The 25,609-nt window shown below is 39.0% G+C and overlaps 1 protein-coding gene across 3 annotated transcripts in view; it reads left to right on the top strand.

Annotated features, from left to right (window-relative positions):
• The window catches only part of LOC128687331 (ubiquitin carboxyl-terminal hydrolase 31-like), a 525,901-nt gene that overhangs the window by 423,856 nt on the left and 76,436 nt on the right, over positions 1-25,609 (top strand). For all 3 annotated transcript variants that reach the window (XM_070092773.1, XM_070092772.1, XM_070092774.1), the window contains exon 10: positions 7,687-7,827. In XM_070092773.1, coding sequence (XP_069948874.1) covers positions 7,687-7,827 — 141 coding nt within the window. The remainder of the gene's footprint in view (positions 1-7,686; positions 7,828-25,609) is intronic.

The raw sequence follows: 25,609 nt of genomic DNA, 5'->3' as shown, positions 1-25,609 counted from the left end.
TAGAAGATAATAAAGGAACAATAATCTTAACTGAGAGATCACCGAGATAGAGCATAAGGGAACAAAAAGCCATACTGGATATTGTAAGAAATCCCATGTACAGTGGAACCTCTACTTATGAGTGCATCCATGTGCAATTTTTTCCAGATATGAGCAGTCGCTCAGTCGATTTCTTGCATCCAGACGCGAGCGAAATTTCCAGATGCGTGTGGGCCTGAAGGGAGGTTCCTTGATGCTGGCAAGGGGGTTTTTGTTCTTAATCTAGGGAATTGGATCTCGGTTGTTTGTTGGACTACTTTATTGAAACTTGGGCAATGTATGATGGAAAGATGCTTCTTAGTGTGCATCAAAACTGAAAGAAATTGGACCATAAATAACGGAATCCACTTCTCAGCCATTAGCCTCCCTTTATGGTTGTATTCTCATTTTATTTGATCTCATTTGATAGAATGGAAGATATACTACAGAAATAGATATGATTTTGATTTGTTTCATGATGAAAAGTACCTAGAAATTGAGCTCAAAGTAGCAGAAATGTTCGATCCTTTGGCGATGTTCAAGAGTAAACAAATGGCGTCACCATCTGGTGCCTGTCTGATTGGCACTGCCCCTCAACCTTCACATATTGGAAAGCTCTTCAACACGCTAGCAAAAGTGGGAGCAGACACCATGAGGTAGCAGTGGCAGACAACATGAAGCAGCAGTGTAGCAATTAAGTGTAGCATTAAGAGTGTAGCACTTATAAGTCACTCAGACTTTTTTTGGGTTATCCTAGGTTCTCTACACATGTAATCAGGAGCAGGAATGGCCACTGTAGTGACCCTATAAATCCCAACAACAACAATGGCTGCTGTCACCACCACTAGCCACATACGTAATGATATGTATTTTGTTCATTCTAGTGTTTATATTATGTTTCTATGTTATTAATATTGTTTACTATATATTGCATCAATTTTGATGGATAAATAAGCCGTAGAGTTGATATTAGGGAAATTATTGAAGTATTTTATCTTGCCTAGATTTCCACTGGAATGAATTAATTCCATTTCAGTTAATTTAAAATGAGGAAAATTGACTGCAAACGAGCAAATCCAGATACGACCAAGGTCATGGAACAGATTAAACTCGTAAGTAGAGGCTCCACTGTATTTCTACATATATGCAAAACCCAAGCTAAGCGCTGCCTGCAGAATTGAACCATTAATAATAGGAGGTTCACATATAGATGATAGTAGGAAACAAGTACTGTAAAATCAGGAATGACCAATTTGAGTCAGTGTTCAGCAACCCACTAAATGAAAGCAGGGTGGAGAATGCAGAACTCTTTTCTTTCCATCTGAAGGCCTCGGAGACAAACTAACTGACATTTGTACTAATTTCATTGTTTGGAAAGGAAATAGAAAACATTTCCTCTCACTCAGCACCTGGACAAGTTTTATGGAGCCTTCTAAAGTTTTCTCTCTTTCTGTGCTAAAATATGAAAGACTTATGTGTATTGAAAACCCGAAGTATGTAGGCACTGTTCCTGGTTATCAGCTGAATACATTCACATTTACTTATACTTGCTGCCTTTGTTCTCCATAACATACTAAGTATAGATAAACCAAATTAGAAATAGACAACACAATGAGTGCAGCCAGCTGGCTTCTCTGAGCCAGCCTTCTGGCACAACATCTAAAATTGTTAAAAGTATTTTTATGTGGTATATAGAATTGTGGAATTATATATTGTTTTGAGTAAATCAAGACAACATATATTAGGGGTGGTGAGAGAGTGTAAAAGGAGAACAAATGATAAGAGTGGGAGAGGCACTGTCAAGAAATTTTGTTGAGAATAAGAAAAAACTTCGAATGAGATAAACTGGTTAAAAAAGCCTGAGGGACGAATGGATTTGTCTGTTAAACCCAGAGTAGGGGGGTTAGCAGATGGTGAGCTGGAGGTATTGGGTAGATGGCGGGAATATTTTGAGGAACTTTTAAATGTCAATGAAGAAAGGGAAGCAGTAATATCATGCACTGGCCACAGACATATAACATTTTTTAGAAGTGAAGAGGAGCAGGATGTGAGTGTGGGGGAGGTGCATGAGGCATTGTGTAGAATGAAAGGGAGTAAAGCAGCTGGAACTGACAAGATCATGATAGAAATGTTAAAAGCAGGGGGGATGTATAGTTTTGGAGTTGTTGGTATTTTTGTTTAATAAATATATGAAAGAGGGAAGGTTCCTAGGGATTGACAGAGCATGTATAGTTCCTTGATATAAAGGGAAGGGGATAAAAGAGATTGTAATTTTTTTTTTCATTTAACATGTTGGCCATCTCCCACCAAGGCAGGGTGACCCAAAAGAAAGAGAAACCCAAAGGGAAAGAAAAAACTTTGATTATCAGTCAACACTTTCACCATCACTTATACATAATCAGTGTCTTTGCAGAGGTGCCCAGATAAGATAGTTTAGATAGTCTCTCCAAACTGCCAATATCCCAAACTTCCCATTTCCAGACTCAAACCCAGCTAACCGGTTTCCCTGAATCCCTTCACAAAATATTACCCTGCTCACACTCCAACAGCTCGTCAGGTCCCAAAAAACATTCGTCTCCATTCAAAATTATAGGGGAATAAGTTTACTCAATATGCAGGTAAAGTGTATTGTAGGGTTATTATTGAAAGAATTAGAGGTAAAACAGAGAGCAGGATTGCAGATGAGCAAGGAGGCTTTAGAATGGGTAGGGAATATGTAGATCATGTGTTTACATTGAAACATATATGTGAATAGTACTTAGATGAAGGTAGGGAAGGTTTCAGTGCATTTATGAATTTAGAAAAGGCATATGATAGAGTGGATAGGGGAGCAATGTGGCAGATATTGTAAGTGTATGGAATAGGTAGTAAGTTACTAAATGCTGTAAAGAGTTTTTATGAGGATGCTGAGGCTCGGGTTAGGGTGTGTACTAGAGAGGGAGATGACTTCCCAGTACAAGTAGCTCATAGAGAGTGATCTGAAATGTCACCATGGTTGTTAAACATATAGATGGGGTTGTAAAAGAAGTAAATGCTAGGGTGTTGGGAAGAGGGGTGAGATTAAATTATGGGGAATCAAATACAAAATGGGAGTTGATACAGTTACTTTTTGATGATACTATGCTTTGGGGGATTCTAAAGAAAAGTTGCAAAGGTTAGTGGACAAGTTTGGGAGGGTGTGTAAAGGTAGAAAGCTGAAAGTGAACATAGATAAGAGTAAGGTGATGAGGGTATCAAACGATTTAGATAAAGAAAAATTTGATATCACATTCTAGGGAGGGAGTATAGAAGAAGTGAATGTTTTCAGATATTTGGGAGTTGACTTGTCAGCAGATGGGTTTATGAAGTATGAGGTTAACCATATACAGTGGTCCCTCAATAATCATCCGACTCGATAGTCGTCCTTTTCGGAAATCGTCGCGTTATTCTTGTCGAAACATTGGCTCACAAATGGTCAGTTTACTCGCTAATCGTCCTTCGTCCAGGACGCGTACTCACGCCCTGAGGCGCCTCGGCCTCCCCTCCCAGCCAGTGTGCTATTGTTTACCAGTGAGCGACGGTCCCCTCACTTGTTCATACGAAATATTTCACAATATTCCATTCATTTTAGTGCTTGCAAGTGCTAAATAAGCTACCATGGCTCCAAAGAAAGCTCCTAGTGCCAAGCCTTTGGTAAAGAAAGTGAGAAATATGATTGAGAGATGGAAGAAGGTGCCTTCTTCAGAAATTAAGGAGATTTTTGAAATGTGGGGTAGGATGGAAAGATTTATGGAGAAACATCACCCTGAGAAGGATGTTGCAAGCCATATCGGCAACTTGTACAGTGACAGAGTCTTGGCCCATTTTAGGGAAGTTTTAAAGAGGTGCCAGAAACAGAGCTCTCTGGACACTTTTTTTTGTGAGACAGGACTCTAGTGACTCTCAAACTGGTCCTAGTGGCATTAAGAAACAGAGAAGAGAAGTAACCACAGAAAAGCACTTGGTACCTGAGGTGTTGATGGAAGGGGATTCCCCTTCCAAACAGTAACTAATCCAATGTCTCTCCTCCTCCAGTCTTCCATACACTAAGAAGAATCGCCAATAAAGGTAAGTGTTATGCTGTTAATGTTTCATTCATCATATCCCATTGTATTGTTTATGTACTACATCTATATTTCATGTAAAAAAAATTTTTGTTTTAATACTTCTGGGTGTTAGGAACGGATTAATTGTATTTACATTATTTCTTATGGGGAAAATTGATTCGAAAATTGTCTTTTTCGATAATCATCGCACTTCCAAGAACAGATTAACGATGATAAATGAGGGACCACTGTATTACAATGTTACAATATTATTCTTAGCCCATCATCCAAACTGTAATAAGAATATTTGTCTGGGAGTACAAAAATACACATAATATTTTTAATCTTTACTTGTAAATTATAAAATAAGAGCATTATAAAAGACAACATCAAAAGTGTATTCTTTGGTTTCATTTCTCACAACCAGAATTATCAAGTTACAAAGCACAATATCACAAACTAGACTATCTGTTACTGACATTACATAATTTACTACAATATCACAAACACAACTATCCGTTACTGACATTACATAATTTACTACAATATCAAACACGACTCTCCGTGTCACCACTATGACACACCATTGTAACACTCAGTTACACACGACACCTTTCTCTCAGTGTCATGATACCCTTGTCTCTGCATTATAACACACCATTTCAAATGTGTCCACATGACACCCTTGTCTCCATGTAAATCTACACACCTTTGCTACCATGTCCACGTGACACCCTTGTTTCCGTGTACATCTACACACTTTCGCTACTGTGTCCACATGACACCCTTGTCTCTGTGTACATCTACACACTTTCGCTACTGTGTCCACAAGACAACTTGCAGTGTCCGTCACCAACACCGTCGTGGAGGGCCAGTCGATTAAGGTCCAGTTGCTGCCATCAGGAAACTTTCGTTGTCAGCAGGAGACGTTATCAGCAAAGTCAAGCTGTGAAGCCGTGCTAAACTCACACTATGTATGAGGTCTTCACTCTCGGTGAGCTGTGCAGAACACACTATGTTGTGAGTACACTGAATGCAGCTGTCAGATAATTCTGAGACCGTCAGACTCAGTGAGCTGTGGTCAGCACACTGAATGAGGTTGGTTCACCAGCCTCGACATAAAGTGCGATTACGTCACACTGGGTACTGTTGTCTGGCAGCAGCACTGAAGTGCTCAATCAACCACTTCTCCAATTGTCTCTTTTCTGGGTTTGTAACACCATACAATTGATGAAGGAAAAAAGATGAATGCTGTGTTGAGGTATCTCTGGAGACAAAAAACATTATCCATTGAGGCAAAGAAGAGAATGTACGAGAGAATAGTGGGACCAACATTCTTATATGGGTGTGAAGCATGGGTTGTAAATGCTGCAGCAAGGAGGTGGCTTGAGGCAGTGGAGATGTCCTGTCTAAAGGCAATGTGTGGTGTAAATATTATGCAGAGAATTCGTAGTGTGGAAATTAGGAGGAGATGTGGAGTTACTAAAAGTATTATTCAGAGGTCTGAAAAGGGGCTGTTGAGGCTCATGTTAGGGTGTGTAGGAGAGAGGGAGATTACTTCCTAGTACAAGTAGCTCTTAGACAGGGATGCGAAATATCACCATGGTTGTTTAACATATAGATGGAGTTGTAAAAGAAGTGAATGCTAGGGTGTTGGAGAGAAGGGTAAGATTAAATTATGGGGAATCAAATATAAAATGGAGGGGTGTAAATGTTGCAGTTTAAAAACTGTAGTGTAAAGCACCCTTCTGGCAAGACAGTGATGGAGTGAATGATGGTGAAAGTTTTTCTTTTTCGGGCCACCCTGCCTTGGTGGGAATCAGCCAGTGTGATAATAAAAAATAAAAATAATATAGTTACATATTGTTGATGATACTGTGCTTTTGGGGATTCTAAAGAAAAATGACAAAGGTTAGTGGACAAGTTTGGGAGGGTGTGTGAAGATAGAAAGTTGAGAGTGAACATAAATAAGAGTAAGGTGATGAAGGTATCAGACGATTTAAAGAAAAATTTGTTACCACATTCTAGGGAGGGAGTATGGAAGAAGTGAATGTTTTCAGATATTTGGGAGCAGTGGCGTCATAAGGGGGTGCGGGCTGCCGACACCATTTAGAGGGTGACACCATAGAGCCTCTAAAGAAGGTGACACTAATGCCCAAAACAGAGCTGCACCAACATAAGAGAAGAATCCTTCATTTCTATTGAGCCTCTTGTATGATTACAGAGTACAAATAGGCCTACATAGGGAAAATCATTGATTTTGATGATTGAAGGCAAGGAAATGTAAGATCAGATTCACTGAGATGTTACCTGTACTGAAGGTCAAATCGGAACAAGTGTTTCTCTGATATTACAATGTTTTCCTTTATTTTTTCAAGTTTTTTTATGGGGGGCACTGTTGAAGATGAATAATTGTAGGATCTGTTGAGTGTACTCAAAGTGGTATTGAATTTGTTTCCTCAATATTACTACGATTATTTATTTTATCATTAATAAAGTTGAGAAGTGTTTTCCTGTTCAGTTTATGGCCTTTAAACATTCTCATTGCTAAACATTAGTCATTGGGCATGCAGTACTGACGTAACTGGAGTTTACTCCCCCCACTCCCCCGACCCTTGGATATCATGCGGGTGACACCAAAGATGCCGCCCGGGGTGGCACCAAAGATTCCGCTCCAGGTGACACCAACCCTAGCGATGCCTCTGTTTGGGACTTGACTTGTCAGCAGATGGGTTTATGAAGGATGAGGTTAACCATACAATTGATGAAGGAAAAAGATGACCGGTGTATTGAGGTATTTGTGGAGACCAAAAATGTTATCCATGGAGGCAAAGAAGGGAATGTATGGGAGAATAGTGGTACCAACATTCCTATATGGTTGTGAAGCATGGGTTGTAAATGCTGTAGCTAGGAGGCGGTTGGACGCAGTGGAGATGTCCTGTCTAAAGGCAATGTGTGGTGTAAATATTATGCAGAGAATTCGTAGCGTGGAAATTAGGAGATGTGGAGTTACTAAAAGTATTATTCAGATGGCTGAAGAGGGGCTGTTGAGGTGGTTTGGTCATGTAGAGAGACTGAAACAGAGTAGAATGACTTGGAGAGCGTATAAATCTGTGGGGAAAAGAAGGCGGGGTATGGATCGTCCTTGAAAAGGTTGGAGGGAGGGGGGAAATGGAGACTTTGTGGGCTAGGGGCTTGAACTTCCAGCAAGCATGTATGAGTGGGTTAGATAGTGAATGAAGATGAATGATTTTTGGGACCAGACGAGTTGTTGGAGTGTGAGCAGGGGAATATTTTGTGAAGGGGTGCAGGGAAACCGGTTAGCTGGACTTGAGTCCTGGAAATGGGAAGTACAATGCCTGCACTTTAAAGGAGGGGTTTGGGATGTTGGCAGTTTGGAGGGATGTCTAGGCTGTTGTATCTGAGCGCCTCTGCAAAGACAGTGATTATGTGTGAGGGTGTTGAATGATGATGGAAATTTTTTCTTTCTTTCTTTTTGGGTTACCGTGCCTCAGTGGGAAATGGCCAACGTGTTAAAAAAAAAAAATCAAACTTAAATCAGGGGCTGCCTGTACATTATTCTAAAGCAGTGAATCTTCCACAGCTACACACATCAGCTGAGAAACTAGGGTGTGGCGATGCATGGCACTGCCCAACTTGCAACCGCAAGCAGCAGGTGGTGAAAAGACTCATGCTATGGTCTGCGCCACAGATACTTGTTATACACCTTAAACGCTTCAGACAAGTAAGTAGTTTTTTAAATGTTTTATTTTACATATCCATTATAGACAAAAATCTAACTCTTATCTATACCCTGTCATCTCTCTTTGGGCCTTCTACCTAATTCATGTAATAACACATTGCAGTACTTATCTTGCACCTTAACCTTCATTTTTATCTAATGTACTTTATCTAGTGATATACAGTAATTGCATTAAGTTCTGTATTTTACGGCAAACAGAATGCTCCGGTGTTGAGGCGGCCCCTCATCCCCCAAGTCCGGTTAAATTTTAGAAAAAAAAAAAAGGTATTCACGGTAATAACGGCAATAAAGCTGTGTTAGGCCTGAGGCATTACATATAAAAACACACATTGATGGTTCATTCTATGGTTATTTATCGCTGACTCAGCTGACTGGCAGGTTTGCCAGTCAGCTCGTTACCTAAAACCCACTACATTTACGTGAAACAGCGCTAATAAACACGCCAGTATGCAGGTGATTATTCTGAATCTGCTAAATCCCAGTCCTGAGCTTAAAAGGTTCTTACATCCAGAACTGTCAGCAAAATGTTCCTTGCATAGTTAAATTATGTTCAAATTAGTAAGTTTATTTAAGTACAGGTACACATAAATACAGTTAGACAAATTCAAAACTGATGGGGGTAGGAGAGTCTCAGTGGAGAGAAATAAATAGGATTAGGTCAGGGGATTCTAATAGAGTTAGAGCTATGGATGGAGTAGCAATAATGTTGAAGGATAAGTTATGGCAGGAGAAAAGGTAATATAAATATATAAATTCAAGTATTATGTGGAGTAAAGGGTTGGATGCGAAAAGTGGGTTAGTAAGTGTGTATGCACCTGGAGAAGAGAGAAGTGTAGAGAAAGATTTTTGGGAAATGTTGAGTGCATGGGAAGTTTTGAACCAAATGAGAGAGTGCTTGTGGTTGGGGATTTCAATGCTCAAGTGGGTAAAAGTGTTGTGAAGGGAGTAGTACATAAATTTGGGTTTCCAGGGGTAAATGAAAATGGGGAGCCTTTAATTGAACTATGTGTAGAAAGAGGTTTGGTAATAAGTAATAGATATTTTATGAAAAAGAGGATAAATAAGTATACAAGGTATGATACATCATGTAATGAAAATAGTTTGTTAGATTATGTATTGGTGGATAAAAGGTTGATGGGTAGGCTTTAGGATGTGCATATTTATAGAGGGGCAACGGATATATCTGATCATTATTCAGTTGTAGCTACAGTTAGAGTAAGAGGTAGTTGGGGCGAAAGGAAAATGGCAGCAGCAAGTAAGAGAGAGGTAAAAGTTTATAGACTCAGGGAGGAGAAAGTTTAGGGTGAGATATAAGTGCCTGTTGGCAGAAAGGTGGGCTAGTACAAGTATGGGTAGTGGGGGAGTTGAAGAGGGATGGGATAGTTTTAAAAATGCAGAAGTTTGTGGATATAGGAGGGTGGGTGCAAGAGGAAAGAGTAGTGATTGGTGGAATGACGAGGTAAAGGGTGCAGTAAGAGAGAAAAAGGTAGCTTATGAGAGGGTTTTACAAAGCAGAAGTTATATAAGAAGTGCAGAGTACAGTGGAACCCTGGTTTTTGTCCAGTCCGGTTATTGTACAATTCAGTTTTCGACCACTTTTTTTGACGAAATTTTCCCTGTTTTCGTATATCTGCTTGGAAATTGTCCATACCAAATGTGCCCGCCTGCCCATGAGATGCAGCCTCTAGCATGTTTGCGACTCAGTCTGCCTTTGTTACTCGTTCAGTGAACATTACTCTGCATGTTCATCTGAAACATTTCGTAATAATCCATTTTTTTGTGCTTGTGACTGCTATATAAACCACCATGGGGCCATAGACAGTCCAAGGGGTTGGAGGCGAGTGACCTAGATGTGGAAGAGTAAGTGGATGTCCACAGGGAAGAGCTAACCATTGAAGAGCTGCAAGACTTTCATCTGGAACAGCAGCAAACCTTAGCTGAGGAAATTGCTTTAGAGGAGGAGGAAGAGAGAGGGTAGAATGTGCCTTCTTCAGCAATTAAGGACATTTGTGCAAAGTAGAGTGAGATGCAAAAGTTTGTGGAGAAATATCACCTTAACAAAGCTGTTGCAAGCCATGTCAGCAACATGTTCAGTGACAATGCCGTGACCCATTTTAGGCAAATCTTAGAGACACCAGGAACAGGCCTCTCTGGACAGATTTTTTGTCCGACAGGGGTCCAGTGACTCTCAAGCTGGTCCTAGTGCCAGTAAAAGACAAAGAAAGGAAGTAACCCCAGATAGGGCTTTGAAATCTGAAGTCCTTATGGAGGGGAATTCCCCTTCCAAAGAATAACCTCTCCTCCCTCTTTCTGCCTTGCTGTCTTCCATACGCCAACAAGAGTCTTTAATAAAGGTAAAAGTGATGTTAAATGTTCATTTATCCATTTCATTAGTATTAGTGCTTTATATTTATTTCTCATTGTTTTCTGTATGTAAAACTATAGTTATTCTCTATAAAATTTATTTTTTGTTAATATTTTTGGGTGTATGGAACGGATTAATTGGATTTACATTATTTTTATGTGAAATATTACTTCAGTTTTTGTACATATTGGTTTTTGGCTGACCTTCTGGAACGGATTAAAGACGAAAACCGGGGTTCCACTGTATATGGATAGTAAAAAAAGGTGAAGAGAGTGGTGAGAGTGTGCAAAAAGAGAACAAATGGTAGAGTGGGAGAGGCACTGTCAAGAAATTTTGATGAGAATAAAAAAAAATTTTGGTGTGAGATAAACAGGATAAGAAAGCCTAGGGAACGAATGGATTTGTCAGTTTAAAACAGAGTATGAGAGTTTTTAGATGGGTAGCTGGAGGTATTGGGTAGATGGCAGGAATATTTTAAGGAACTTTTAAATGTTGATGAACGGGAGGCAGTAATTTCATGCACTGGCCAGGGAGGTATAGCATTTTTTAGGAGTGAGGAAGAGCAGGATGTGATTGTGGAGGAGGTGTGTGAGGCATTACATAGAATGAAACAGGGTAAAGCAGCTGAAACTGATGAAATCATGACAGAAATGATAAAAGCAGGGGGATATATAGTGTTGGAGTGGTTGGTATTTTTGTTTAATAAATGTATGAAAGAGGGGAAGGTTCCTAAGATTGACAGAGAGAGTGTAAAGTTCCTTTATATAAAGGGAAGGGGGACAAAAGAGATTGTAAAAATTAGGGGAATAAGTTTACTGAGTATACCAGGTAAAGTGTATGGTAGGATTATTTTTGAAAGAATTAAGAGGTAAAACAGAGAGCGGGGTTGCAGATGAACAGTGTGACTTTAGAATGCCTAGGGGATGTGTAGATAAAGTGTTTACATTGAAGCATATATGCAAACAGTACAGTGGACCCCCGCATTACGATATTAATCCGTTCCTGAGAGCTCATCGTAAGCCGAAATTATCATTAGCCAAATTAATTTTCCCCAAAAGAAATAACGGAAATCAAATTAATCCGTTCCTGACACCCCAAAGTATAAAAAAAAAAAAAAATTTACCACATGAAATGTTAGAAGGTGTGGAGTTAATAAAAGTATTAGTCAGAGGGCTGAAGAGGGTTTGTTGAGGTGGTTTGGTCATTTAGAGAGAATGGATCAAAGTAGAATGACATGGAGAGCGTATAAATCTGTAGGGGAAGGAAGGCGGGGTAAGGGTTGTCCTCGAAAAGGTTGGAGGGAGGGGGTAAAGGAGGTGTTGTGGGCGAGGGGTATGGACTTCCAGCAAGCGTGCGTGAGCGTGTTAGATAGGAGTGAATGGAGACAAATGGTATTTGGGACCTGACGAGCTGTTGGAGTGTGAGCAGGGTAATATTTAGTGAAGGGATTCAGGGAATCCGGTTATTTTATATAACCGGACTTGAGTCTGGTTATATAAAATGGGAAGTGCAATGCCTGCACTCTAAAGGAGGGGTTTGAGATATTGGCAGTTTGGAGGGATATATTGTGTATTTTTATACGTATATACGTACTTCTAAACTGTTGTATTCTGGGCACCTCTGCAAAAACAGTGATTATGTGTGAGTGAGGTGAAAGTGTTGAATGATGATGAAAGTATTTTCTTTTTGGGTATTTTCTTTCTTTTTGGGCAACCCTACCTCGGTGGGAGACGGCCGACTTGTTGAAAAAAAAATGAAATATTAATTTTAATACACACAAACTGAAGAAGACATGCACAATTACTGCTCTACTAAGAATAGAATACGTGACACTTACCTTTATTGAAGATCTGGTGATGATTGATAGGATGGGAGGAGGGGAGAGTGTGGAAGTTATTGTTTAGAAGGGGAATCTCCTTCCATTAGGACTTGAGGTAGCAAGTCCTTTTCCGGGGTTACTTCCCTTCTTCTTTTAATGCCACTAGGACCAGCTTGAGAATCACTGGACCTCTGTCGCACAACAAATCTGTCCATAGAGCTCTGTACCTCCCGTTCCTTTAAGACTTTCCTAAAATGGGCCATAAAATTGTCATTGTACAGGTTGCCAACACGGCTTGCAGTAGCTGTGTCAGGGTGATTTTCATCCATAAAGGTTTGCAGTTCAACCCACTTTGCACACATTTCCTTAATCTCTTTTTTCAATTCCATACTAATTCTCACCGTTTTTACCACAGGGATGGCACTAGAAGCTTTCTTGGGGTCCATGATTTATTTTGCAGTTACAAGCACTAAAAACACTGGGATAATGTGAAATGTACCGAATGTATGCGTAGATGCGACCACACTGGCTGGCTTGTAAACACTGGCGCTGAGGCCACACATGGGACGTGTCCCAGACGAATCACGTAAGGCGAGGCAAAATTTTTGCGTTCAAATGCTTCGTATTGCGGATTTAATGTAATGCGATGCGTTCGTAAGGCGGGGGTCCACTGTATTTAGATAAAGGGAGGGAAGTTTTCATTGCATTTATGGATTTAGAAAAGTCTTATGATAGGGTGGATAGGGGAACAATGTGGCAGATGTTGCATGTGTATGGAATAGGTAGTAAGTTACTAAATGCTGTAAAGAGTTTTTATGAGGATAGTGAGGCTCAGGTTAGGGTGTGTAGGAGAGAGGGAGATTACTTCCCAGTAAAAGTAGGTCTTAGACAGGGATGTGTAATGTCACCATGTTTTTTTAACATATTTATAGATGGGGTTGTAAAAGAAGTAAATGTTGGGAGAGAGGGGTGGGATTAAATTATGGGGAATCAAATACAAAATGGGAGTTGGCACAGTTACTTTTTGCTGATGATACTGAGCTTTTGGGAGATTCTAAAGAAAAGTTGCAAAGGTTAGTGGATGAGTTTAGGAAGGTGTGTAAAGTAGAAAGTTGAAAGTGAACATAGAAAAGAGTAAGGTGATGAGGGTATCAAATGATTTAGAAAAAAAAAAATTTTTATATCACATTGGAGGGAAGGAGTATGGAAGAAGTGAATGTTTCCAGATATTTGAGAGCTGACTTGTCAGCAGATGGGTTTATAAAGAATGAGGTTAACCATACAATTGATGAAGGAAAAAAGGCGAGTGGTGTGATGAAATATCTGCGAGACAAAAAAAACGTTATCCATGGAGGCAAAGAAGGGAATGTATGAGAGTAGAGTGGTACCAACACTCTTATATGGGTTTGAAGGATGGGTTGTAAATGCTGCAGCAAGGAGGAGGCTGGAGGCAATGGAGATGTCGTGTGCAAGGGCAATGTATTCTGTAGATATTATGCAGAGAATTCGTGTGGAAATTAGGAGGTGTGGAGTACTAAAAGTATTAGTCAGAGGGCTGAAGAAGGGTTGTTGAGGTGGTTTGGTCATTTAGAGAGTATGAGACAAAGTAGAATGACTTGGAAAGTGTATATATCTGTAGGGAAGGAAGGCACGGTAGGGATCGTCCTTGAACTTCCAGCAAGCATGCATGAGTGTGTTAGGAGTGAATGGAGGCAAATGGTTTTTGGGACCTGACGAGCTGTTGGAGTGTGAGCAGGGTAATTTGTAAAGGGATTCAGGGAAACTGGTTAGCTGGACTTGAGTCCTGGAAATGAGAAATACAATGCCTACACTTTAACCCCTTGACTGTCGCAACCCCAAATCCTGAGGCGTCTCCTGGTGTCACAAAATTTCTGGAAAAAAAAAAAAAACTTATGAAATGATAGAGAATCGTTTCCCCAATTGTAATGACACCAAAAGAATGAAATTTGATGGAAAACTGATGGAATTACGCTCTTGTGAAGTTAGCGACCTCGGCGATATTTTCGAATCGGCGCTTTTGCTCACTTTGAGCCCTATTTTCAGCTAATTCCATTGTTCCATTCAACCACACTCATAGCTATTTCTTTAGAACTCCATTTTTTCTATTGATTGAGTACAAGAAACTGCTCATTTCAACTCCCAATAACGTGGTCAGAAATTTGCAATTTGGCGAATTTCACGAAAATTAAAAAATATGCCAATTTCAAAATAGGGTCCAGAATGAGCAATGCAGACATTCCTGGCTTTAAAATAACATTTTCTTTGTTCATCAGTCATGTCTCCAGGCCCCTCTGATATTACTCTTGCTTTCTATTTTGAATTTTTATTCAAACAAAAAATAGAAGATTTATTGTTACGCAGACTACTGCAATATTGTAATAATTGTATAAATAATGTCACTCCTTCATGACTGCATATTAGAATGGTTACTTGGATATTTATTGGAAAATGGCATCATTTGTTTACTTTTGAACATCGGCAAAAATCAAACATTTCCCCTACTTTGAGCTCCATTTCAAGGTTCTTTTCATAGTAAAACCAATAAAAATCACCTCTATTTCTATAATGTGTTTTCCATTCTATCAAATGAGACCAAGAAACCAAGAATACAACCATAAATACTACATGAAAATAGACAACAAAGTCGGCATTTTAATTAAAAAAACAGTGAGTTTTTTTTTCTCATTATGCACTGCGGGCTGCAGGATTTTTTTATATGGTGCGCACTGACCACACAGACCCATTCTCTCATATGTGGGCCTACCAGCTTTCTCCTGCTTGATTTGAAGCCGCTAGAATTTTTGAGTATACAGTGGACCCCCGCATAACGATATTAATCCGTTCCTGAGAGCTCATTGTTATGCAAAATTATCGTTTTGCGAATGAATTTTCCCCATAAGAAATAATGGAAATCAAATTAATCCGTGCAAGACACCCCAAAGTATGAAAAAAAAAATTTTTACCACATGAAATATTAATTTTAATACACACAAACTGAAAATGACATGCACAGTTACATGACACTTACCTTTATTGAAGATCTGGTGATGATTGATGGGATGGGAGGAGGAGAGAGTCTTAGTGTTTAGAAGGGGAATTCCCTTCCATTAAGACTTGAGGTGTCAAGTCCTTTTCCGGGGTTACTTCCCTTCTTCTTTTAATGCCACTAGGACCAGCTTCAGAGTCACTGGACTTCTGTCGCACAACATATCTGTCCATAGAGGCCTGTACCTCCCGTTCCTTTATGACTTTCCCAAAGTGGTTCACAACATTGTCAGTGTAATAGTCACCAGCACGGCTTGCAATAGCTGTGTTAGGGTGATTGTCATCAAAAAAGGTTTGCACTTTAAGCCACATTGCACACATTTCCTTAATCTTTGAAGTAGGCAACTTCTTCAATTTCTCTCTCCCCTCCTCTGAAGCAGTTTCCTCAGGTGTGGCCTCATGCTGATGAAGATGATCTAGCAGCTCATCAGTGGTTAGTTCTTCATTGTCCTCTTCCACATCATCCCCACTAACCTCCAACCCCAAGGACTTTCCCAATGCCACAATGGATTCCTCAACTGGTATAGGATTCCCAGGGTTAGCCTGAAACCCTTCAAAATCCCTTTGGTCTACACATTCTGGCCACAGTTTCTTCCAAGCAGAGTTCAACGTCCTCTTAGTCACTCCCTCCCAAGCCGTACCTATAAGGTTTACACAATTGAGGATATTAAAGTGCTCTCTCCAAAACTCTCTTAGAGTCAATTGAGTTTCTGAGGTCACTACAAAGCACCTTTCAAACAGAGCTTTTGTGTACAGTTTTTTGAAGTTTGCAATAACCTGCTGGTCCATGGGCTGCAGGAGAGGAGTGGTATTAGGAGGCAAAAACTTCACCTTAATGAAGCTCATGTCCCCACAAAGCCGCTCTGCCACGTCTGTAGGATGACCAGGGGCATTGTCTAACACCAGGAGGCACTTAAGGTCTAATTTCTTTTCAGTTAGGTAATTTTTCACATTGGGGCAAATGCTTGGTGTAACCAGTCATAGAAAAAGTCCCTAGTGACCCATGCCTTACTGTTTGCCCTCCACAGCACACACAAATTAGCCTTGAGGATATTCTTTTGCCTGAACGCTCTGGGAGTTTCAGAGTGATACACTAATAAAGGCGTCACTTTGCAATCACCACTAACATTGGAACACATGAGAAGAGTAAGCCTGTCTTTCATAGGCTTATGTCCTGGGAGTGCCTTTTCCTCCTGAGTAATGTAGGTCCTGCTTGGCATTTTCTTCCAAAACAGGCCTGTTTCATCACAAACACTTGTTCAGGTTTCAGTCCTTCTCTGTCTATGTACTCCTTGAATTCCTGCACATATTTTTCAGCTGCTTTGTGGTCCGAACTGGCAGCCTCACGATGCCTACGCTTCTTAAATCTCAAACCAACCTTTGCTGGCCTTAAATTCACTCACATCATCACTAGTTGCAGGCATTTTTTTAATTAAATCCTCATGCAACTTCCTAGCCTTTTCCCTTATGATCACATGAGAGATGCTATCTCCTGCAATCTGTTTTTCATTTATCCACACCAATAAGAGTCTCTCAACATCTTCTATCACTTGCAATCTCTGTTTCGAAAACACAGTTGAACCTTTGGCAAGAACAGCTTCCTTGATTGCCGTTTTCTTGGACACAATAGTAGCGATGGTTGATTGGGGTTTACTATACAACCTGGCCAGCTCGGAGACACACACTTCACTTTCATACTTAGCAATGATCTCTTTCTTCATCTCTATAGTAATTCTCACCCTTATTCCTGTAGGGTTGGCACTAGAAGCTTTCTTGGGGCCCATGGTCACTTATTTTGCTGATAAAATCACCAAAAACACTGTAATAATACGAAATGTTCCAATTGTATGCTTGGATGTTACCGCTGAGGCTGGCTGGTAAACAATGCCACTGGCGGAACATGTGAGGCTGGCTCAGGCCGCACATTAGACGCGTCTCGGACGAATAGCGTTGAGCGGGTTTTTTAGCGGTATGCGAGGCAAAATCTTAGCGATAAAATGTATCGGTATGCGGATTTAACGTTATGTGATGCCAATGGTATGCGGGAGTCCACTGTAGATACATCAAACATGGTGGTTCGTAAGACATATATATAGGACCGAAACAGTCATAGGGTTAAAGGAGGGGTCTGGGATATTGGCAGTTTGGAGGGACATCTAAACTGTCATATCTGAGTGCCTCTGCAAAGAAACTGATTATGTATGAGTGATGGTGAAAGTATTGAATGAGTAAAGTTTTTTTTTTCTTTCTTTTTGGGTCACCCTACCTCGGTGGGAGATGGCTAATGTGTTGAAAAAAAAAATGATAATTTATAGTAACATGTGTAAATTACTTTGATTAACCCAAAAAGAAGTCAGTCAAGGAACTTATTTGCTTTGGGGTCCTTGAGGTTCTTCAGTTTTCTTGTGCATGGCAGTATTTTTGTCTTTCAATGTTACTCAGTTTAGTTGCAATTGAACATTTGCCTGACACTATCTCTCATACGAGTCATGTACGTACAATACGTGAACTGGACCTGACTCACTGTTTTTTTTTATTTTACCATTTAATAAGAGTACATTTATACTTCAACACTACCAAAACAATCCTACAGTGTTTGCAAATAACAGCTTTTGTGTATGACTACCATATACTGTTTTTTATATCTGATAATGTATCCTTAATATCATTTGAAATGAGTAAAAATATAATTTCTGTGTGGTTTGATGGTAAACAAGTGACAGGCTACTGATACTACCGTAGTTCATCTGACTCCATCGCCTGGTTTACCTTACCCTACTGCTGCTTAACACAAGTAGATCTGCTGAAGTGCTCCTTCTTTCTTATGTTCTTATGTAACATTCAGCCTCCAAGACACTGGGACTTGTTTTGGAAAAATATAGATTCTTTGATGCCATAAAGTATGGTACTCTAGTGTAAGTTGGAATTTTGCTAAAAAATAAAAATCACAATTTTATTACGGAAATAGTAGTAGGAATTTACCAGTTGCAAGACTGTACTACATTGTTTGATCAATAAAAAATATTGTCTTATTGCAAAGGAAAAAAGTCGACTACTTTTTACATATAAAAAAGAATTCTTCACTTTCCCCTCAATTTATGGCCTAGTGCAACTTGACCAAAGCTAGTGTAGGATTGAAAATACTGTATATGGTAGAGTACTATATAATTTAATCAATTTGCCTTTCCATATATTTCTGACTATAGCATTTGACATTCTTGCACATGTCTAACATTTCTTGTCATACTTTTTTTTTTTTTTTTTTTTTAAACTGCTTTGCCACTGAGACTTTAGAGGCACCTTACTGAATAATATATTGCCTTCCTTTCCTAGTAACTGTTTGTAAATTAATCTAATTGTCCATACTTCAGAATGGGGCTTTATTCTCGTAGCTTCATAATCATGTTATTTTACCATATACTGTAATGTACCCCATCATGATCTGCAACTTCAATGATTTGTGAGCTATTTTATAACCTGTTGCTGAATATTCATAATATTATGGCATTATTGGTAAGCAGGTTTCTGGAACTGTGAGGTCAGATCTAGAATTATGCCATTTTCTATGGCTTATGTGCAAGTGGGTTTTTGAGCTGTGACTTTTTTTTTTTTAAGCTCACTGGTCATATCCCACCATCTTCCTTCTACATTTAGTAATCTGACATGTTGTATATCTATTAAATGACCAATTATTATCAAAAATGAACCAAAATTGCACTGTTTGACTGTTATGTTTATATATAGTGAATGTAGGGTCACTGATGCATCTTCATTTTTTCCCACTCATATACAGTTCCTGTACTTAAGAATTTTCAGTCTATAACTTTCTTTTGGAATGCCTTCTTTGTGAATCATGAGGGAGTACAGAAGTTGGCAATTTTTGTTTGATGCCTCAGTTGATTTGATTTACTTGATTACTGATAGAGCATATATTGTACCATGAAAAGTACTCTATCCATAATACTTTTGTTACTTATTTTTTTTTTTATAGCATTGACCATTTCTCATTGAGGCAGGATGACCCAAAGAGAAAGAAAAAAAACTTTCATCATTCAACACTTTCACTATCACTCATACATAATCACTGTCTTTGCAGAGGCGCTTGGATACGACAGTTTAGATGTCCTTCCAAACTGCCAGTATCCCAACCCCCTCCTTTAACCCTTTCAGGGTCCAGAGACCAAATTTCAAAGTGTGCACCAGGATCTAAGAATTTTCAAAAAAATTTTTTGCTATTTTTTCTTATGAAATGGTAGAGAATCTTTTTCTGAAGGTAATAGAACAAAAAGTACAAAATTTGATGGAAAATTGACAAAATTATGCTCTCGCGAATTTTGATGTCTCGGCAATATTTATGTATCTGCGATTTTACCGACTTTGACTCCCATTTTAGGCCAATTACATTATTCCAGTCTACCAAATTCTTAGCTATTTCACTAGTATTACTTCTATCGATTGAGCACAAGAAATCGCCAACTCAATTGTTTGCAACTACAAAATAAAGTGATCAGAAATTGGTAATTTGGCCAATTTAATGCAAAGTTCAGAATATTCCAATTTCAAAATAGGGTCCAAAATAAACAATGCAAGCATTCCTGGCACTAAACTAACATTTCCTCTGTTCATTAGTTATGTTTTCAGGCTTTACAAATGAATTCCATTTTGATTTTTTATTCACATAATGAATTTTTATTCAAACCAAAAATAGAAGATTTACTATTATGTAATATTGTAATAATTGTATAAATAATATCACCACATTTGTGAATGTATATTAGACCCACCAGCTGGCGTGTATTAGACGTGTGAGGTCATTTGTTTACTCTTGAACATCGGCAAAATTTTAACATTTCCGCTACTTTGAGCTCAGTTTCAAGCCATTTCCAGTAATAAAACCAATCAAAATCATCTCTATTTCTGTAATATTTCTTCCATTCTATCAAATGAGACCAAGAAATCGTAAATACAACTATAAAAAAAAAAAGCATACGAAAAAACACTGCAAAGTTGCCGTTTTAATCGAAAACTATGGTCTCAGTTTTTTTTCCTCTCATTATGCACTGTGTGTTGCAGGATTTGTTTTATGTGGTGCACACATACCACATAGATGTATTCTCTTATATCTAGGCCCAAATTTACCACACACAGCTTATCAGAGTGAGCTGAGCTCATGGCGTAGATCTACGGTTTGAACCCTCAACGTAAAGCCACAGAGCTATGGCATGGACCCTGAAAGGGTTAAAGTGCAGGCATTGTACTTCCTATTTCCAGGACTCAAGTCTGGCTAACTGGTTTTCCTGAATCCCTTCACAAAATATTTCCCTGCTCACACTCCAACAGTTCATCAGATCCCAAACACCATTCATCTCCATTCACTTCTAACATGCTCATGCACACTTGCTGAAAGTCCAAGCCCCTCATTTTTTTTTAAATAGATATGAGAATTTTTTGCCTCAAGAATCTTTATTACAGTAAACAGTTTTCTGATATGGAAACTTAAAGCTCATAATTACACTATGAACAACATTTTTTTTTTTTAAATTATCTAACTTTTAAATATTATTAAAAATTATCATATACTATCACTTTATCACACCACATTACTTAGACTTCTAGCATTGCAATAGTTTCTAGAATTCTAGTACAATGGCCTCCCGCTGTCTATGGTAATATTCAGAGCTTTTGCTTATTTTTTTTTTTTTTTTTTTTCAACAAGTCGGCCGTCTCCCACCGAGGCAGGGTGACCCAAAAAAGAAAGAAAATCCCCAAAAAGAAAATACTTTCATCATCATTCAACACTTTCACCACACTCGCACATTATCACTGTTTTTGCAGAGGTGCTCAGAATACAACAGTCTAGAAGCATACACATATAAAGATACACAACATATCCCTCCAAACTGCCAATATCCCAAACCCCTCCTTTAAAGTGCAGGCATTGTACTTCCCATTTCCAGGACTCAAGTCCGACTATATGAAAATAACCGGTTTCCCTGAATCCCTTCACTAAATATTACCCTGCTCACACTCCAACAGATCGTCAGGTCCCAAGTACCATTCGTCTCCATTCACTCCTATCTAACATGCTCACGCACGCTTGCTGGAAGTCCAAGCCCCTTACCCACAAAACCTCCTTTACCCCCTCTCTCCAACCCTTTCGAGGACGACCCCTACCCCGCCTTCCTTCCCCTATAGATTTATATGCTTTCCATGTCATTCTACTTTGATCCATTCTCTCTAAATGACCAAACCACCTCAACAACCCCTCTTCTGCCCTCTGACTAATACTTTTATTAACTCCACACCTTCTCCTATACCTTATCTATACCTTATCTATACCTTATCTATACCTTAAATAACTGTACTCAGTCTGAACAACCTTAATGGAAGTTTTTTGCTTATTTGTAATCTGACTGAGACTGTGGGCCAGCATTATTATTAGTAGTATTACATTCATGGGGAGAGCACTAAACATTTTTTTTCATTAACACATCAGCCGTCTCCCACCAAGGCAGGGTGACCCGAAAAAAAAAAACTTTCATCATTCACTCTATCACTGTCTTGCCAGAGGCACGCTTTTACTACAGTTATAAAACTGCAACATTAGCACCCCTCCTTCAGAGTGTACTTCCTGTACTTCACTGTACTTCCCATCTCCAGGACCCAAGTCTGGCCTGCTGGTTTCCCTGAATCCCTTCATAAATGTTACCTTGCTCACACTCCAACAGTGTGTCAAGTCCTAAAAAGCATTTGTCTCCATTCACTCCTATCTAACGTACTCACGCATGCTTGCTGGAAGTCCAAGCCCCTCGCACACAAAACCTCCTTTACCTGTTTCCTCCAACCTTTCCTAGGCCAACCCTTACCCCACCTTCCTTCCACTAGAGATTTATACACTCTCAAAGTCATTCTATTTCATTCCATCCTCTCTACATGTCTGAACCACCTCAACAATCCCTCCTTAGCCCTCTGGATAATAGTTTTGGTAATCACTCACCTCCTCCTAATTTCTAAACTACAAATTCTCTGCATTATATTCACACCACATATTGCCCTCAGACATGACATCTCCACTGCCTCCAGCACTAAACATATTGGGGTAATATGCTATGGGCCAGGAGCATAGTGTTTTGGTGTGCATCTGTCCTATTAGGCTCTTGAGATTCATCACACACACTCAAGTATGCCTTGTCTGATCTACTTGCACTGAATCACATGGTGTTTACCTTCAGTTCTCTCATACCACATTTTTTGTAAATGCTTGGTGGTTCACCACTCCGTCTCTGCATTAAATGGTTATACAGTCGACCCCTGCTTAACAAACTTTTTCAGAACATGATTTTGAATAACCCTGAAAATAAGGATTTCCCTTGCATCTTGACCAGTTTAACATTCACATAACAATCTCATTCTAGGGGGCAACCATCATCAACAAATGGGGTGTGAATGTACATGCTGCTAGCTTGATAGAACATGTCTCTTTGATTATTTTCAAGACATATGAGTATATTTTAGCCAAGAAATTGAAGAGAAAATAATAAAATTATAATTGTAAAGATACAATGGCTGTCTCCCACCAATGTAAGGTGACCACCCCTTAAAAAAAAAAATCACTATCATTCATGTAATAGCTGTTTTCCCTGAAGTGAATAGACCTTGCAAATCAGATAGCCGTTAGAACTGCAAAATCCTCATCCTCCTCCTAAATAAAAACACTGTACTTCTCTCCTCCAAGACTCAAGTCTTGCTAACTGATTTACTCTGAATCCCTTCATAAATGTATCCTTGGTCACATCAAGACTTAAAAATCATTCGTTTCCTCTCCAATATGACACACACACACACACACACACAAGCTAGCTGGATGCTCAAGCTCCTAGCACTTAGAATTTGCTTTACTCATTCTCTTCAGCCCTTCCTGGGATGACCCCCTACCATTCCCTTAGATTTATATTATCTTGTTCATCCTATTCTACTCCATCCTTCGTAAAGCCCAAACCATCTCAATAACTTCTCCTAACCCCACAGTGTCTTCTAATTTCTATACCTAAATTATTCTACATAATATTCACATTACATATTAGTCTCAAACGTGATATCTCTACTGTCTCTAGCTGCCGCCTCACTGCAATGCTTAACTCCATCCTTCACACTAATATAGTGTTGATAACACTATACTCTGGTGCAGTTTCCTGTTTTTGTCTAATTGATAAACTTCTTTGCATAGATGCCTCAAAACACCACCTACCTTATTTTTTCCTCTTTAGCTCTGTGGTTCACTTGGTCTTTAATAGCTCCGTCTGTCAACATGGCCACTCTTGAATATCTGAATACACTTGCTTCCTCCATACTATATCCCTCCAGTTTGATATCCAATCTTTCATTATCTAGACTTTTTGGTACTCTCATCATCTTGTTTTTATTTATGTTCCTTTTTAATTTCTTTTTACATACTTTCTCAAATTCATTCACCAACATTTACAACGTTCTTTAGAATCTCTGAAATGAACCTTGATCAGCAAAGTGTAACTGTGACAACCCCTACTTTAATATCAGTTTCTTTATCTTTTAAATTAATCTCACACCTCTCCGCAACACCCTATCATTCACTTCTTTTGCAACATTTACAAGCATGTTAAACAACAATTCTTACTTAGGAATGTAAATAATAACCAGATTACCTAACATTTAAAGAGAGAGAGCCAAGACAGATAAAGTCAAACCAGCCAGAGGATTTTTGTGAATAATGGCTTATTTTGTATTTGATTCCCCATAATTTAATCCCACTCCCCTCCCCAATGCCTTAGCATTTATTTTACAACTCTATCTATAAATATGTTAAACAACCATGGTGACATGGTTGGCATAATTCCTCTTTTACCCTCTCCCTCCATACTTTCCTGGGACGACCCCTACCCCGTCTCCCCTCCCCTACAGATTTATACACTATTTTGCTTCATCCTCTTTAAATGACCAAATCACCTCAATAACTCCTCTGAATAATGCTTTTAGTAACTCCACACCACCTCCTAATTTCCATACTACGAATTCTTAGCATAATGTTTACACCACACATTGCCCTTAGACATGACATCTTCAGTGCCTCCAGTCTCCTCCTTGCTGCAGCATTTACAAACCAAGCTTCACACCCATATAAGAGTGTTGGTGTCACTACACTCTCGCACATTTCCTTTTTTGCCTCCATGGATAATGCTTTTATCTCCACAGAAAACCTCAATGCACCACTCAGCTTTTTTCCTTCATCAATTCTATGGTTAACTTGTCCTTTATAAACCCAAATGCTGACAAATCTACTCCCAAATATTTGAACACATTCACTTCTTCCATACTCCCTCCATTGTGATATAAAATTTTTCTTTATATAACTTTGATACCCTTATCACCTTACTCTTATCTATGTTTGCTTTCAGCTTTCTTCCTTTACACCTCCTCCCAAACTCATCCACTAACCTTTGCAACTTCTCTTTAGAATTTTCCAAAAGCACAGTATCATCAGCAGAAAGTAACTGTGTCAACTCCCATTTTGTATTTGATTTCCCATAATTTAATCCCACTCCTTTCACCAATGCCTTAGCATTTATTTATTTTACAACTCCATCTATAAATATGTTAAACAACCATGGTGACATTACTTTCCAGTAAAAGTAGGACTTTAGGATGCATAATCTCTCTTTTACACACCCTAACCTGAGCCTCACTATCCTCATAAAAACTCTTCACAGCATTTAGTAATTTACTACTTTTTCTATACATTTGCAACATCTGCCACATTGCTTCCCTATCCACCCTATCATATGTCTTTTCTAAATCCATTAATGCATGAAAACTTCCCTACCTTTAAATATTGTTTATTTATATGCTTCAATGTGAACACTTGATCTACACAATCCCTACCCATTCTAAAGCCTCCTTGTTCATTTGCAATCCTGTTCTCTGTCTTGCCTCTAATTCTTTCAATAATAACCCTACCATACACTTAATCTGGTATACTAAGTAAACTTATTCCCCTATAATTTCTTACAATCTCTTTTGTCCCCCTTCCCTTTATATAATGGAATTATACACGCTCTCTGCCAATTTCTAGGTATCTTCCCCTCTTTCATACATTTATTGAACAAAAGTACTAACCACTCCAAAACTATATCCTCCCTGCTTTTAATATTTCTGTCATGATCCCATCAGTTCCAGCTGCTTTACCCCCTTTCATTCTACCTAATGCCTTGCACGTCTCCCCCACACTCACACCCAGCTCTTCTTCACTCCTAAAAGATGTTTTGCCTCCCTCTCTTCATCAACATTTAACAGTTCCTCAAAATATTCCTGCCACCTTCCCAATACGTACCTCCAACTCCCCATCTACTAAGTCCCTCATTTTGTTAACTGTAAAATCTATTTGTTCCCTAGGCTTTCTTAATCTATTTGTCTCACTCCAAAACTTTTTCTTATTCTCAACAAAATTTGTTGACAGTGCCTCACTCACTATCATTTGCTCT

Source organism: Cherax quadricarinatus, chromosome 40 (assembly GCF_038502225.1).
Source record: "Cherax quadricarinatus isolate ZL_2023a chromosome 40, ASM3850222v1, whole genome shotgun sequence".
In the NCBI taxonomy this organism is placed as follows: domain Eukaryota; kingdom Metazoa; phylum Arthropoda; class Malacostraca; order Decapoda; family Parastacidae; genus Cherax; species Cherax quadricarinatus.
Note: the sequence above shows the minus strand (reverse complement) of the source record. Positions and strands in the feature narration are given on the sequence as shown.